The 16,141-nt window shown below is 40.8% G+C and overlaps 1 protein-coding gene across 1 annotated transcript in view; it reads right to left on the reverse strand.

The window, feature by feature from the left end:
* Positions 1 to 12,981, reverse strand: part of LOC124544660 (restriction of telomere capping protein 5) — a 73,564-nt gene extending 60,583 nt beyond the window's left edge. Inside the window, exons 1-5 of the mRNA XM_047123278.1 lie at positions 12,806 to 12,981; positions 12,298 to 12,360; positions 11,838 to 12,008; positions 10,915 to 11,064; positions 8,799 to 8,948 (exon numbers count right to left, since the gene is read on the reverse strand). Of these exons, the coding sequence (XP_046979234.1) occupies positions 8,799 to 8,948; positions 10,915 to 11,064; positions 11,838 to 12,008; positions 12,298 to 12,360; positions 12,806 to 12,925 (654 nt within the window). The 5' untranslated portion in view covers positions 12,926 to 12,981. The remainder of the gene's footprint in view (positions 1 to 8,798; positions 8,949 to 10,914; positions 11,065 to 11,837; positions 12,009 to 12,297; positions 12,361 to 12,805) is intronic.
* Positions 12,982 to 16,141: the final 3,160 nt, after the last annotated feature.

Below are 16,141 nucleotides of genomic sequence, written 5' to 3' on the forward strand. Positions count from 1 at the left end.
TATCCATGTTTCACTTCCATACATGGCTACACTCCATACAAATACTTTCAGAAACGACTTCCTGACACTTAAATCCATACTTGATGTCAACAAATTTCTCTTCTTCACAAACGCTTTCCTTGCCATTACCAGTCCACATATTATATCCTCTCTACTTCGACCATCATCAGTTATTTTGCTCCCCAAATAGCAAAACTCCTTTACTGCTTTAAGTGTCTCATTTCCTAATCTAATTCCCTCAGCATCACCCGACTTAATTCCACTACATTCCATTATCCTCGTTTTGCTTTTGTTGATGGTCATCTTATATCCTCCTTTCAAGACACTGTCCATTCCATTCAACTGCTCTTCCAAGTCCTTTGCTGTCTGTGACAGAATTACAATGTCATCGGCGAACCTCAAAGTTTTTATTTCTTCTCCATAGATTTTAATACCTACTCCGAATTTTTCTTTTGTTTCCTTTACTGCTTGCTCAATATACAGATTGAATAACATCGGGGAGAGGCTACAACCCTGTCTCACTCCCTTCCCAACCGCTGCTTCTCTTTCATGTCCCTCGACTCTTATAACTGCCATCTGGTTTCTGTACAAATTGTAAATAGCCTTTCGCTCCCTGTATTTTACCCCTGCCACCTTCAGAATTTGAAAGAGAGTATTCCAATCAACATTGTCAAAAGCTTTCTCTAAGTCTACAAATGCTAGAAACGTAGGTTTGCCTTTTCTTAATCTAGCTCCTAAGATAAGTCGTAGGGTCAGTATTGCCTCATGTGTTTCAATATTTCTACGGAATCCCAACTGATCTTCCCCGAGATCTGCTTCTACCAGTTTTTCCATTCGTCTGTAAAGAATTCACATTAGTATTTTGCAGCCGTGACTTATTAAACTGATTGTTCGGTAATTTTCACATCTGTCAACACCTGCTTTCTTTGGGATTGGAATTACTATATTCTTCTTGAAGTCTGAGGGTATTTTGCCTATCTCATACATTTTGCTCACCAGATGGTAGAGTATTGTCAGAATTGGCTCTCCCAAGCCTGTCAGTAGTTCTAATGGAATGTTGCCTACTCACGGGGACTTGTTTTGACTTAGGTCTTTTGTGCTCTGTCACAGCACTCTTCACGCAGTATCATATCTCCCATTTCATCTTCATATACATCCTCTTCCATTTCCATAATATTGCCCTCAAGTACCTCGCCCTTGTATAGACCATATATATATACTCCTTCCACCTTTCTGCTTTCCCTTCTTTGCTTACAACTGGTTTCCATCTGAGCTCTTGGTATTCATACAAGTGGTTTTCTTTTCTCCAAAGGTCTCTAATTTTCCTGTAGGCAGTATCTATCTTACCCCTAGTGAGATAAGCTTCTACATCCTTACATTTGTCCTCTAGCCATCCCATTTTTGAGATGTTTGTATTCCTTTTTGCCTGCTTCATTTACTCCATTTTTATATTTTCTCCTTTCATCAATTAAATTCAATATTTCTTCTGTCACCCAAGGATTTCTACTAGCCCTCGTCTTTTACCTACGTGATCCCCTGCTGCCTTCACTACTTCATCCCTCAATGCCACCCATTCTTCTTCTACTGTATTTCTTTCCCCCATTCTTGTCAATTGTTCCCTTATGCTCCCCTTGAAACTCTGTACAACCTCTGGTTTAGTCAGTTTATCCAGGTCCCATCTCCTTAAATTCCCACCTTTTTGCAATTTCTTCAGTTTTAATCTACTATTCATAACCAATAGATTTTGGCCAGAGTCCACATCTGCCCCTGGAAATGTCTTACGATTTAAAACCTGGTTCCTAAATCTCTGTCTTACCATTATATAATCTATATGAAACCTGTCAGTATCTCAAGGCTTCTTCCATGTATATAACCTTCTTTTATGATTCTTGAACCAAGTGTTAGCTATGATTAAGTTTTGCTCTGTGCAAAATTCTACCAGGCAGCTTCCTCTTTCAATTCTTACCCCCAATCCATATTCACCTACTACGTTTCCTTCTCTTCCTTTTCCTACTGTCTAACTCCAGTCACCCATAACTATTAAATTTTCATTTCGCTTCACTATCTAAATAATTTCTTTTATCTCATCACACATTTCTTCAATTTTGTCGTCATCTGCAGAGCTAGTTGACATATAAACTTGTACTACTGTAGTAGGCGTGGGCTTCGTGTCTATCTTGGCCACAATAATGCGTTCACTATGCTGTTTGTAGTAGCTTTCCTGCACTCCAATTTTGTTATTCATTATTAAACCTACTCCTGCATTACCCATATTTGATTTTGTATTTATAACCCTGTATTCACCTGACCAAAAGTCTTGTTCCTCCTGCCACCGAACTTCGCTAATTTCCACTATACCTAACTTTAACTTATCCATTTCCCTTTTTAAATTTTCTAACCTATCTGCCCGATTAAGGATCTGACATTCCACACTCCGATCCGTAGAAAGCCAGTTTTCTTTCTCCTGATAACGACGTCCTCCTGAGTAGTCCCCGCCCGGAGATCCGAATGGGGGACTATTTTACCTCCGTAATATTTTACCCAAGAGGACGCCATCATCATTTAACCATACAGTAAAACTGCATGCCCTCGGGAAAAATTACGGCTGTAGTTTCCCCTTGCTTTCAGCCGTTTGCAGTACCAGCACAGCAAGGCCGTTTTTGGTTAGTGTTACAAGGCCAGATCAGTCAATCATCCAGACTGTTGCCCCTGCAACTACTGAAAAGGCTGCTGCCTCTCTTCAGGAACCACACATTCGTCTGGCCTCTCAACAGATACCCCCCCTTGTGGTTGCACCTACGGTACGGCTATCTGTATCGCTGAGGCACACAAGCCTCCCCACCAACGGCAAGGTCTATGGTTCATATGGGGGAGGGGGGGTGTCCACACACATACTCTTAGATAATTTAAGGAAGTAAGTTCCTCTAGTGACTGTTCTGTAACCACGTAAACATCCAGTCAAGGGTCTTACTGTCTTATGTAGTATGTTACATTTTTTTATGTTGAGGTGAACTCAACTGCCACTAGCTGCACCAAGCACAGATCCTATGTAAGTGTTCCTGCATTTTACTACCTTCCTGACAACAGGGATGAACTCCACCTTTTTCAAATCATCAGGAACACTTCGTTCCTCCAAAGACCTACGGTACCAGGGAGGGAAGGTCTTTCACATGCTCCGTGCAGAATTTTAGGCATCCAGCAGCCTTTCCTGTCTCGAGTGATTTAAGTTGCTTTTCTGTCCCATGGACACTTATTTCAATATCAGCCAATTTTGTCGTTCGTGTGACAGTTTACATGACGCACTACAGTGTGATCTTCTTCTGTGAAACAGTTTTGGAAAAAGACATGTAGTATTTCTGCCTTTTCTGTTACCTCTGTTTCAATGCCATCGTGGTCACAGAACATCCGGACACATGCCTCCCATCATTTACTGATTTAACTAGAGGACCAAAACTTCTTGGTGCTTCTGTCAAGTCACTAGACAAAATTTTACTTTTGAACTGCTCAACATTTCTCACACAGCATTCCTTATGTGAATTTTGGCTTCACAGTGAAGCTCTTTTTGTTTTCGTAGCAGCTTTCTAAGATGGCTGTCAAATCACGATGGATCTTTTCCACTCCTCACAACTTTGCTTGGGACATACCTGTATAGATTGTACTGCACAATGCTTTGACCTTTGTCCACTGATACTTGATGTTGTCAGTGCGGGGGATGAACTTTTTGAGTCCAGCACCCACACAATCTGAAATCTCTCTCGTCCCTCTTGCTAAGCAATAAGATCTTCCCATCTTTCTTTGTATTCCTATTCACAGCCATATTAAGTGACGGTATAATGGCCTCATGACTGCAGATTCCCTGTCCTACACTAACTGTGTCAGAAAGTTCGGGTCTGTGTCCCCAGCAGATTTAAGATGTTACCGTCATGAGCTGGTTCTCTGATTAAGATAATTTTTAGGTAAGACATTGAAAACACTATGACAACTCCCTGTCCCTGCTAGCAACCCAAAACACTCATCTCTCAAGCTATGGCTCATAAGTGGATGACTCCACCTAATCCCACAAAATGACCAAGAAGTTTACATGAAAATTTCTCCAAGTTTCGCCTCATCTGTCCCGCCAAAACTCCTGAGGTAGGAGGTCTATAAAAGCATCCAATGATTATGTTTGATCAACCTTTAACACTTGTCTTCATCTAAATTATTTTGCATTTGAAATCTCTACTAATCTCACTAGACGATATTGTGTTTTTTATGGCTATAAACAAGCCTCCACCACCAGCACTCGGCATATCTTTGCAATATGAATTCCAATCAAAATTTAGAATTTCATTCCCGTTGACATCTGGTTTCAGCCAACTTTCTGTTCCTAGTACCACATGGGCACTTTTCTGTTTCTAAGCGAGATAGTTCCAAGATGACTGCTACCCCGTCTGGAATCTGAACACATCCTACTGGGCCTATGGACAGATTTCTCTATACTAAAAACCCACATTTGCATCCCACATGTGCTCCATTACCCTAGTAATCGCTTTCTGCATGTAGTGTTTACCTGGCCTATTAAGGGACCCTACAACTCTTCGCCAGAACGAGGAGGGCAAGAAATTTACATCCGATACCATCGCAGATTCGTCAGAGCCTCTGGTTTAAACCTTCCACTTTGCTCCAAACTAGAGGACCACAATTGGTTCTGAGAATGTGTTGTTAACCAACAACTCTACTCCCACCCCAAAGTCAGGTCTAATTGTCTTCACCAAATCAGCTAGTCGCCTGTAAAAACGGATGATGGTCTCTGAACCCAGGCGGAACGTATCCTTATAGCCGACATGAGTCACAATTTGCACCCAGTGTGTTCAATTGCTGCCATCAGAGCCACTTCCACATCTCTGATGAGACCCCGTGCCTTCTTTCCTGGCCTCCCAGTTACTTTCCTGGGGCGTTCAATCAGCCACCTAACACTGGAGCTCCCAATGACAAGCAACCCCACCCTTTGTACTTGTCTGGACCTCTCAGGAAAGTTGGCCACAATACCAAGAGGAGAGGCATCCTGTGCTGCCTCAAATGTACTTTCAGCAGCAAGCAATACCACCCATATTTTTTTAGGGAAGAAGAAGAAAGATGTAGTAACGGGACAGCAAAGTGGCCAGTAGCCACTTTCGCTTTCCACCCAGGGATCTGTGATCCCTTCACTTTTCATCAATTGCCGATAGGTACCGGCTGCGATGTGCAAAACTGAAGATGCAGTGGCAATGCTGTAGGCTCCAGAACAAGTAAAGCATTTATCTCAGATGCCCCAATACCACCTCAACCCAGTAGCTTGAAGACTGTCAAACGAGGCCAACAACACCTCCAGTGACTTACGGGCAGTGGCCATTTTCACCTGCATCCATACACAACAAACTTATCCATCATCGACTATGGTCTAAACTACAGGTAGTGAAATATTAACCCAAGTAATTGAACTAATCTAACACAAACAATCTAACAATACACAGATTCTTACAACAAAAACAGATAAATAATAACCTACTGTTCACTTCTACTCTGAAGTATGTAAGAATACCATCGAACTTAAAGATATAAACAATCCGTGTACAAACAATGAAGTGCTGTCAACTCTACTCTACTTAAATGCTGTTTTTCCTACCCATATGATTTTAATTTACAAAACTTCACACTAAGAGAAATCTGACATTCGTCACAGCATACAGAATGCTATCTAAGTCATCCTGTATCCTCCTACAGTCACTCAACAACGACATCTTCCCGTACACCACGGCGTCACCAGCTAACAGCCATAAATTGCTGGTCACCCCGTCTGTTAGATCATTTATGTATATAGCTTGAAACAAAAGCAGCCACATCACACTTCCCTGTGGCACCCTCCAACATGAGCCGTCCAGAACAACTGGGTCTACACTGTCCAGTCACATTAATGTCACTACCTGTCAAAAGCCTGAATAACCATCTTTTGCAGTACAGACCACTGCGAGATGTGCTGGAAGAGAGTCAATGAGATTCCGGTTGGTCCCGACAGGGATGTGGAGCCATGCTAACTACAGTGCCGTGGCCAGCTGGGCTAGGTTTCTTGGGCGAGGATCCACAGTGCAAGTAGCAGGATCGAGGTGGTCCCACAGATTCTCAACTGGGTTTAAATCAGGTGAGTTTAGTGGCCAGGGGAGTATGGTAAATTCATCCTTGTGATCTCTGAACAATGCACATAACAGAGCTGTGTGACACACTGCACAGTCCTCCTGGTAGATGCTATCATGGTGAGGGGAAACAAATAGATGCATACTTGTGTTGATCCATTAAGCCTACCAGAATGATATCATCTAGGGAACGCCATGAAAACACTCCCCATGTGATAATGCTCCCTCTCCTGACATGGATACTTCCAACAGTTATTGCAGAGTGTCTGCTTCTAAACATTTCATGCCTTACGCACCAACGGCCATCAGTCCAATAGAATGCAAATGTGATTCATCTGAAAAGGCTACCTGTCACCACTCACCGGAAGTCCAGTCGAGGCACTGGCTAACAGATTTCAGCCGCTGTCACCGATGACTAGCAGTCAACCAGGGTGCCTGATGTGGGGGAGCATTCACAACAATGTTCACTGAAACGTCATTGAGAAGACACTGTTGGTAGCCGCTTGGTTCATATACGCAGTCAGTCGCTCAACGGTTGCTCGTCTATTCACCGGTATACATCCTTCAGACCACGTTCATTCTTGTCCTCCATGACCCACGATGCACTGCAGTGCTCGGCGCCGGTTTTTGATAGTGACATTTTACTACGCATAGCACACTTAACCATGGCGGCATGTGAACAGTTTACAAACTCAGCTGTTTTGGAAAGGTTTCCACCTTATACTTGGCCCAAGGGGCAATGATCATGACATTCTGGACGTCACTTAAATCACTCACTTTCTGGACGACGACGATTACACATCTACAAATGGTTATTGCATGTTGACGTCAAACCCAGGCAGGTTCACATTACTGTGACTGGACTGTGCAACACTGATTTTTGTGTGTATGTGATGAGACCACTTTTAGATGGTCATTTACTGGCAGTCACCAAAATTCCAAACAAAACACCTGCATTCAACCAACATCATTTTACATCTGTTTCTTTGCTCTTTCTATAAAGTAACCACTGTATTCTTATAGATCTTACAATGGGCAGTTTTGGCTGAAACTCATTTTCTTTGGAATATTTTGCAGTTGCATCAATAGACACTGCAGCTTTTACCATTGTAAAGGACCAAATGAAAGCAACAAAAATGCCAAAGAATTATTTTTACCATTTATACTGCACGTACTACTGAAATGTTGCTTCAATCGCCATTCATTAACCACTAAAGCACTGACCCATTAACTTCTGCAGCACCAATGATAAGGTATAGGTGCAGAAAAATGGGCAATAGTTTTACACTGCCAATACTGATTTGCTACAGTAGTTTCAAAATCTTATGACTGCACTTTAACAATTATTTCAGAACATTTCTACTTCCTAAAACAGCTCATATCATGAACAGAATGACTGTGCTCAACAATTCTTGATCAGAAAACTGTTGAAAATAATTAGGAACTCAAAGTCATAATAATATATTTTTGAGAATATACTGCATTGTATATTCTGTTGCCTCTCACAACCAGCCTTTCCCTCCCCCTCCCACTACTAGACACACTGTCACATGCTACAATCAGCAAAATTTACAGCACCTAACAAAGTGTGCTTGCCCTTGGTAATACCAGTGTTATTACATTCAATCACAGTGTTTCTTAACTGGTTTTATACTACTACTTTTATAACAAAACACTGCATTACATTCACAGACATACTGTGGTTTAATTTCCTAGAGACATTTGAACAACAGAAAACAAGTATATCAATAGTTTTTAAACAATGCTAGAGATTCTATACACTTGCAAATTAAATGCAAAAGTTATGGCCACATATTTAAGCAGGTACAGTGGATGTTGACAGGAACATAATTGCTACGGAGGGATCTCTCAGATAGCCGCCTCCTCCTCCTCCTCCACCACCACCACCACCACCACCACCACCACCACCACCAATGACATCTTCATCACTTTCAGTTTTCTTCTCCCAGTTAGTATCGTTATCACTAAATACTCAAAAACATTATTACTACCATCAAAATCTTCATCTGAGAATTCACCAAGGCGTTCTTGAATGCCTGCATCTGTCTCACACAGAAAACGTTGCATAGAATGTCTTAAACTTCCTCACCACAGAGAAACGGTAACAATCAATAAAAACGCAATACGCAAACACTATGGTACATCTGAGACACCTCTCAAGGTCCAAAAATAAGAAACAAATTGAAATGACAATGCCAGATTTCGAGCACGTGTAGCTTGCCATCCAGTAGGAAGGTACATATGAGTCTACTTCACCTCATAGGGGTGTGTGAAACATCACAAGACAAAAAAACTGTAGTGGTCTGAGAGACCATCCATAGTAGTTAAGGGTTAATAATTAACAATAACAATGAAGAGAAGGAATGAAGACAACTGTCACCATGCATTTGTTCTAACAGATACAGAAATGGAAAAGTTAGAATTACAAATTTCTTCATAAGTTGAAACCTTTATGATCCTCTATGCAACAACTATAAGCACAAAAGCAAAAAACCCTTTAAAGCAACAGCATAAGAAAGGAAAGTTCTTGATAACATCAATTTACTTTAAAAGCCCTACACACTTCTTACAGTACCTCAAGTTGCTCACTTTCATATCCTTGACTTACAATGGTGAATGACAACTAACCGCTGGTCCATTGTTGTCTTGACCCAGGGACCTGTAAGCTGTACTGAGGACGTGCACCACGAAGCGGAACAGACCCACAGTCAGGCGAGGACAGTGCTGTTGTATCCAGTGCGTCAGGTATGTCACCGACAGTGTCTTCTTACGATGGAACTTTTCAACAGAAAGAAAAATGGAACAACTTATCATTAACATGAAATTCAAAATAATATTTTCAATACGCACAACATGTGACTAAATGATGGTACTTTGGCAGATATTACTGTGCATACTGCAGCAAGTGAAAAAAGTACACTATCTTATGCAGTTTGTGTGTCAGTAACATGTACACATGACATATCATCCTTTCTAATGGCACACAATACGACATACAGAACATGCATAAAAACTGCTGATCATCTGCTAATTCATGTCAAACACACTAAACAGTTACTACAACCTTAAGATATTGCCAATCTGTATAACCGAAACAGAGTAAGAAGATTCCCGACAGCTCGCAGCACTGCTTTTAACTGCTAAGCAATAATGAGTGCAGACAAAAAGAAATGTCATCTACAGAATTGTGACAACACAGAGGCTTTGACACAGTTTACAAAATAATGTTACATTAAGCTGCTGTACCCAGCCCACTGTAACTGTGAGGGAGTAGCCTACACCAACTGAACTATAGCTATTCTCTTTGGATATAATTTATTATTGTTAGCACTTCTAATGAAAGTAAGCAATAACCTTCATGAGTAATAGAAACAGTAGCTGAATCCCAATGATTGACAGCAAGCAACATAAGCTTTTTAAACTGATATTAATGGCACAAACTCTTTGGTTATCTGTGATCTGAATAGACTACCCTCACCCCCAACAATGAGTGACATACGAACACAATTTCTCTTTTAACGATGATATACTGAATACAAGCTGTGAAGACATTGTCTCTCTCTTTAGGATTCATAGTGCAATTATGTAGTCTGGAAGGAAGATTCTGAACAAGCTCACACCTAACAAAGCAAAAAATATGGAATCCCTTGCAAATCAAAAGAAAATTAAAAACATGTGTTAAATTATCTGAATGTTTAAATTCAAGGACTGAAAAGTTTTATTAGTAACTTGACAAGTAGCATGGCTCACTGTAAACCTGTACAGCAAGTAATATTGTACAGAAAATATGAGAGTATTTACAGATACAGGTAAACAGAAAAAGGATAGAGCACTACTCACAAGATGCCAAGTTGAGCTGCAGACAGGCACAACAAAAAGACTGTTACACATTGCAGCCTTTGGCCAAAGCCTTCCTCAGCAAAGAAACACACACACACACAAAAAGCAAGTATACCTCATGCACACATGTCCACTACCACCAGCAAGTGTGCTTGCTTCTGTGAATTGTGCATGTTCTTTGGTGAGGAGGGATTTGGTGGAAGCCTATAATGTGTATCAGTCTTTTTCTTGTGTGTGTCTCCAACTCAACAGGTCATCTATAGGTGAATAGCAATCTAGTCTTTTCCTAGTTTTGGTTATATTCCAACCTGGAGTTTCCACTGTTAGATATAGGGAAATATTCTTTTCAAATACAATAGTCATCAAATAAATGTTAAGATTACCAATAGCAGATAAACAGCAGCTATATAACTAATCAAAGTGAGGGGCGGCAGTGTTTTCCCCCTGAGTATCAGCTTCCTCACTAATTTACTAGATTAAATTTAGGTTGCATAAGCATGGATAGCATTAATTATTGAGTGAAGTGAGGAAAATTTTGAAAACATCAAGTACTTGCTTTAAGAAATGTTACAAAATCTGTAGCAGTAAATACCATTACTCAAAAAACACAACTTTGCAACATCATCCCCCCCCCCCACACACACACACACACACACACACACACACACACACACACACAGAGAGAGAGAGAGAGAGAGAGAGAGAGAGAGAGAGAGAGAGAGAGTCATTTTTAATGTGATCTCTGTTTATCCATTATCTAATTTCAGTTGAAATGCATAACTGGATAAACTCACACCATCTACAATAGATTTTTCTTTATTGATATCCAAACTGTAAAGTAAAAACAAAAACATTGTATTGTGTAAGATAAATCTGCTAACTGTCAAAAATACCAGTAACTTACAGCAGAATCAATAACAGCCTGCAAGGTGTGGTAGAGTCTCTTGCACGTAACAGAGCCTTCAGGATAATGATCCATCGCTAAACGATATGCAGCCATAAGCAGATCTCTAAAATTTTCTTGTGTCACCTCATTGCCATCGGATGAATACATCTGCACTTCAAAAGAACAAAATTCATTTCACTGAAAATGTTAGTTACACATAACAAGCATGAACATAAAATGTGTATCACAACAGGATTATATTTCACCACATAGGGAACTACAGGGTGTTTTCTTTCATCAAATTTTTTATCTCAATGTTTGGTCACGGCTGACTGAGTCCACAACCTTTACCATCCACTTGAAAAGGTTTTAACTTTACCTTGGAATGGTTAGGGTACTTCTCCTCATACTATTTTATTGTCTTGATTAGACTATATAAAATTTCAAATGATCAAAGCCATTTCCAAAACGGCTCAAAGAAACATGGTTCCTTTGCTGATTAAACATAAATATAGTGGCTATTTAAATTATATTAATATGAGCTTTACAAAAGATAAGTGGTTTACTGACACACAAAATAGAAGTAATAATGGCTTATAATTACAGAACCACACAGAAATTTCTAACAATAGTTTGAGGCAACTGCAAGTAAACATGTCACTAGAAATTTCCGTAGTGTAATATTGGGAAAAGGGAGTTTGAAGTTGGGAAACCACTTGTTATCTGATACTAGCGACAATAATATGAGTCAAACAAGCCAACTTCTTAAACAGGAATTGAAATCCTGTCTGTCTAGTTATTAACTAGCATTCAATCTCGTGTTTTTCTTAGTTTGCACTGAGTATTTAATTTACATTAAAAATTATATCGATCATACAGACAACACACTTGGCATGCAATTTAAAACACTTACGTCTTTACATAAATTAGAAGTTACTCACCTTGACATATATCTCAATCTGTCGCTCATCAGCCAGAACGCCAAGAAATCTTTCGGCCTGTTGTTTGAATGTTGTTTGGCTAAGCCACTCATGTTTTTGGGGGCCAGCGGAGGAATGGAAGAACAAGAACAACCGTTGAGATAAATCTGGATATCGCGGGAACACATATTTCTAAATTTAAAAACAGAAAAAAGTACAGACATTACAATTAAAGGCACGTTGCGACTGGAGTAGTTTTAAAAATGAAATAAATGCTTTAACTGCAAGCTAAGTGTCTAGCGCTGCTAGCAGTTTGGTATTATGTTGTTGTTGCAGTCGCAGTGCAAAACAAGCAGCTCTACAAAAAACATTACACAAACTTGACAACAAAACAAAACACGCTTGGGACACGGGATGAAAAACGGAAAAAAAAAATTACACACAAAACAAATACATTTCACTGAGAAAAATGTTAACTTACGGTGAATATTCGGCTCGTAATTCCTTGCACCGAATCTTCTTCTAAACTCTTCTGGGCAAGAATCTAAAAATTAAAAAAAAAATTAAAATTAAAAACCACATTCGTTAGCACAATTCAGTTGTGCACATCTAATAACCACGAAGTAGGTACAACTCTCTTGCGTAGCCTTGAGCTGGATTCAAAAGCACACGCCGTAAACCAACGCGTTATTCCTCACCCAGCACGAAACAAATTAGAAACTTTCTCCCACGTAATCAAGCGTCCCACAGCTGTTGTCCCACTAAGGCCACATTTCACACGTCGCAGAAATCATTCACTTCACACTCACGTTTATACCTTCACATTCATCTCCAGTGTTGTGGGTCGCGTCAAAAACCATTATCTATATGACGGGAAAAACACACGAGACGCATGGGTAACAAAGCCGTTACGTTTGAAACCAAACCACTAGCGAGAGAGTATTCGCAAACAAAGAAACAGCTGTTTGAAGCCCTTCCTTGAGCTTTACCTTAGCTAATTTGTCAATGGGCACTAATTGCGTCGGGGTCTTGTCGTGAAGATCAGATCCAGAGTTGTTCCTGGGGAGAGAATTTTGCAGGAGGACGTCGTGGCTGTGATGGTTCCCCATACCCCCGCTTGCTTCTGCTGCTTCCTCCCGCCGATGTTCCCTGCCGCGCCGCCGAACTCCAACTGCAAGCGTTGGTTGGCAGAACAAGAGCTACAGCGTCGTCACCTGTGGAGAATGAACGAACTACGTCAAAAAGATTGCGGAACCCACGTACTGCTGAGCGAACTCGCAACACACTAACGGTACATCTGCATGGATAGCCATAGGACGCAGCGTGATGAACATGGACAATAAAAACTAACACCGAAGGTTCAGAATGTCCCTGGTAGGATCATATCTACTGTAATTCGAAACCGCAGCAAAATAATTTTCAAACTTGAAAAAGAAACCGAGCAAGTCTATTAACCGACTTACACACTTACCGGTATTCTGAATTACATTCGCTACACGCTGATGAATTTCGGGTTTTAAGCTGTGGCTTTCGGGGTTCGGCACACTGTAAGTATCCCGAATTTTAACTCATCCTCTGTTTGACAAGTATTCTGTATCAAACTTTATTGTTCTCAAAATCTTCATTCTGTTTCTATGCTCTGCAACATAGATTATACACTAACAACTGGAAATCGGATTTTTCTAAGTAGCCATTCATCAGAAACCAGCGTGTCATTATTGTGGTGTACGCTTGTTCACACTTTGAGCATTTCCGTGACACTTTATGCTTCCTTGTTAGCACTCGCGTTACCTTCCCCTACGTACGTACACTCCATTGTTAAAATCTGATGCTGATCCGAAGAAATATCTATTGTGTGATCATTCAGATGCTTAAATCAGAATTTCTGTCAACATACATTGTCAAGTGACCTCGCTATGACGTAAGGTTTGCCCGTAAGAGCTCTGTAGATTTTGGATGTCTAGTACACAACTATCGTACAAAAGCACCGTCGATTTCTGTACACACGTTTCATAGACACCTTGTTACCCATCGGATATCCGCAATGAATTTGACTGAAAACTTTGCAGAGATAAATGCCAGGTCATTTCACAATTTTGTAGCTAGCGCAACAAATCAGATGTGACTATTTTTTTGTACATTGTTGGAAAAGATGGGATTAAGAAACTAACTTTTAGGTTTTGTACTGCACTTGATCGTACTGACAAGCACATCAATCAATTATGCTGCGGCGTCGTTACAATATGGCTTCCTCGTACGTCAAGCAGGAAGTGTACCGGTACTGAAAAACATTGAACTTCGAGTTGAAGCATGCAGCAAGTCAGTTTGTCCATTTTTTTACTTTTCTTCTCTTTATAACCGGCACACCTATAATAATATTTTACGGTACCCGTATTTATTTGCCGCCTTTTTGACATAAGTGTCCACTACATTACAGAGTATCACCTGAAAAATTGAGAGTTGAATAAATACAGGAGAAATCCAACTCCCGACACAAGCACTAGCAGATTTCTCCGTATCAAAACATTCTTCCGTAAAGTGATTTGAGTATTCTGACGAAATAAGAAAACATTTATACATTAAAACAACTGCAAACGCCAATGGCAAAGTTATCATAGAAAGTGGGCAACTTTTCGACTGTGTTAAGACACATGAAAGTTACAAATATCGAGAAGAAAGATTATTAAACCCATAAGAACTCTTTATAGCAAATACTTTTGCTTGTAGGCACTGAAATTAAAATAGGCAACTTTAAATTTACACATTCCAGACTTCTAAGAAAATTATAAAATTTTCATCGGAAATGATAAAATTCCTCCATATTTCATTGTAAGTAGTGCTAATTATTTACACACTACGCTGTCTACTGAATAAATGTTCATCAGTCATGTTTGGGACGCATAAACTTTTCCCTAGATCAGTTTTTCGAAACTGTGAAACCTCGGACACTCCACAGAACAGCGTGAGCTTGTTTCAGCTTTCTGCTCAGTGCAGTCAGCACTCTAATGTCTTTTATTTGAGGCAATTTTTTCGCCATGTCAACGGCTCTAAACGGAGTAGAACACGAAAATAATGACCAGTAAATATGGGCTCTACAATGCACTAGTTGTGAGCCCTTGTACATCTTCGTTACTGTGAACCACATCTATTCTACCGAGCAAGTGCTCACAGCTCCTAAGAAATGCATTTTGGAGCTCATGTTTACTGGACGTTTTTCTTGTTCCCTAGTACCATCTCTGGAAATTTGTCGGTGGAGTTCTTGTTCACCCTGTTTGTCTATGGGACATGACTTTTGAATCACCCTTCAACGAAGTAACTAGAAGAACACCCTCACACAACCGACTTTATCTAGAACTTGTCTCATAAATACACAACTGACCATTAAAATTGCTACACCGCCAAGATGATGAGCCACAGACGCGAAATTTAACCGACAGGAAGAAGATGCTGTGATATGCAAATCATTAGCTTTTCAGAGCATTCACACAAGGTTGGCGCCGGTGGCGACACTTACAACGTGCTGACATGAGGAAAGTTTCCAACCGATTTCTCATACACAAACAGCAGTTGACCGGCGTTGTCTGGTGAAACGTTGTTGCGATGCCTCGTGCAAGGAGGAGAAATGCGTACCATCACGTTTCCGACTTTGATAAAGGTCGGATTGTAGCCTATCGCGATTGCGGTTTATCGTATCGCGACATTGCTGCTCGCATTGGTCGAGATCCAATGACTGTTGGCAGAAGATGGAATCGGTGGGTTCAGGAGGGTAATACAGAACGCCGTGCTGGATCCCAACGGCCTCGTATCAGTAGCAGTCGAGATGACAGGCATCTTATCCGCATGGCTGTAACGGATCGTGCAGCCACGTCTTGATCCCTGAGTCAGCAGATGGGGACGTTTGCAAGACAACAATCATCTGCACGAACAGGTCGACGATGTTTGCAGGATCATGGACTATCAGCTCGGAGACCATGACTGCGGTTACCCTTGACGCTGCATCACAGACAGGAGCGCCTGCGATGGTGTACTCAACGACGATGCTGGGTGCACGAATGGCAAAACGTCATTTTTTCGGATGAATCCAGGTTGTGTTTACAGCATCATGATGGTCGCATCCGTGTTTGGCGACATCGCGGTGAACGCACATTGGAAGCGTGTATTCGTCATCGCCATACTGGCGTTATCACCCGGCGTGATGGTATGGGGTGCCATTGATGGCACTTTGAACAGTGGACGTTACATTTCAGATGGGTTACGACCCGTGGCTCTACCCTTCATTCGATCCCTACGAAACCCTACATTTCAGCCGGATAATGCACGACCGC

Source organism: Schistocerca americana, chromosome 8 (assembly GCF_021461395.2).
Source record: "Schistocerca americana isolate TAMUIC-IGC-003095 chromosome 8, iqSchAmer2.1, whole genome shotgun sequence".
Lineage (NCBI taxonomy): Eukaryota > Metazoa > Arthropoda > Insecta > Orthoptera > Acrididae > Schistocerca > Schistocerca americana.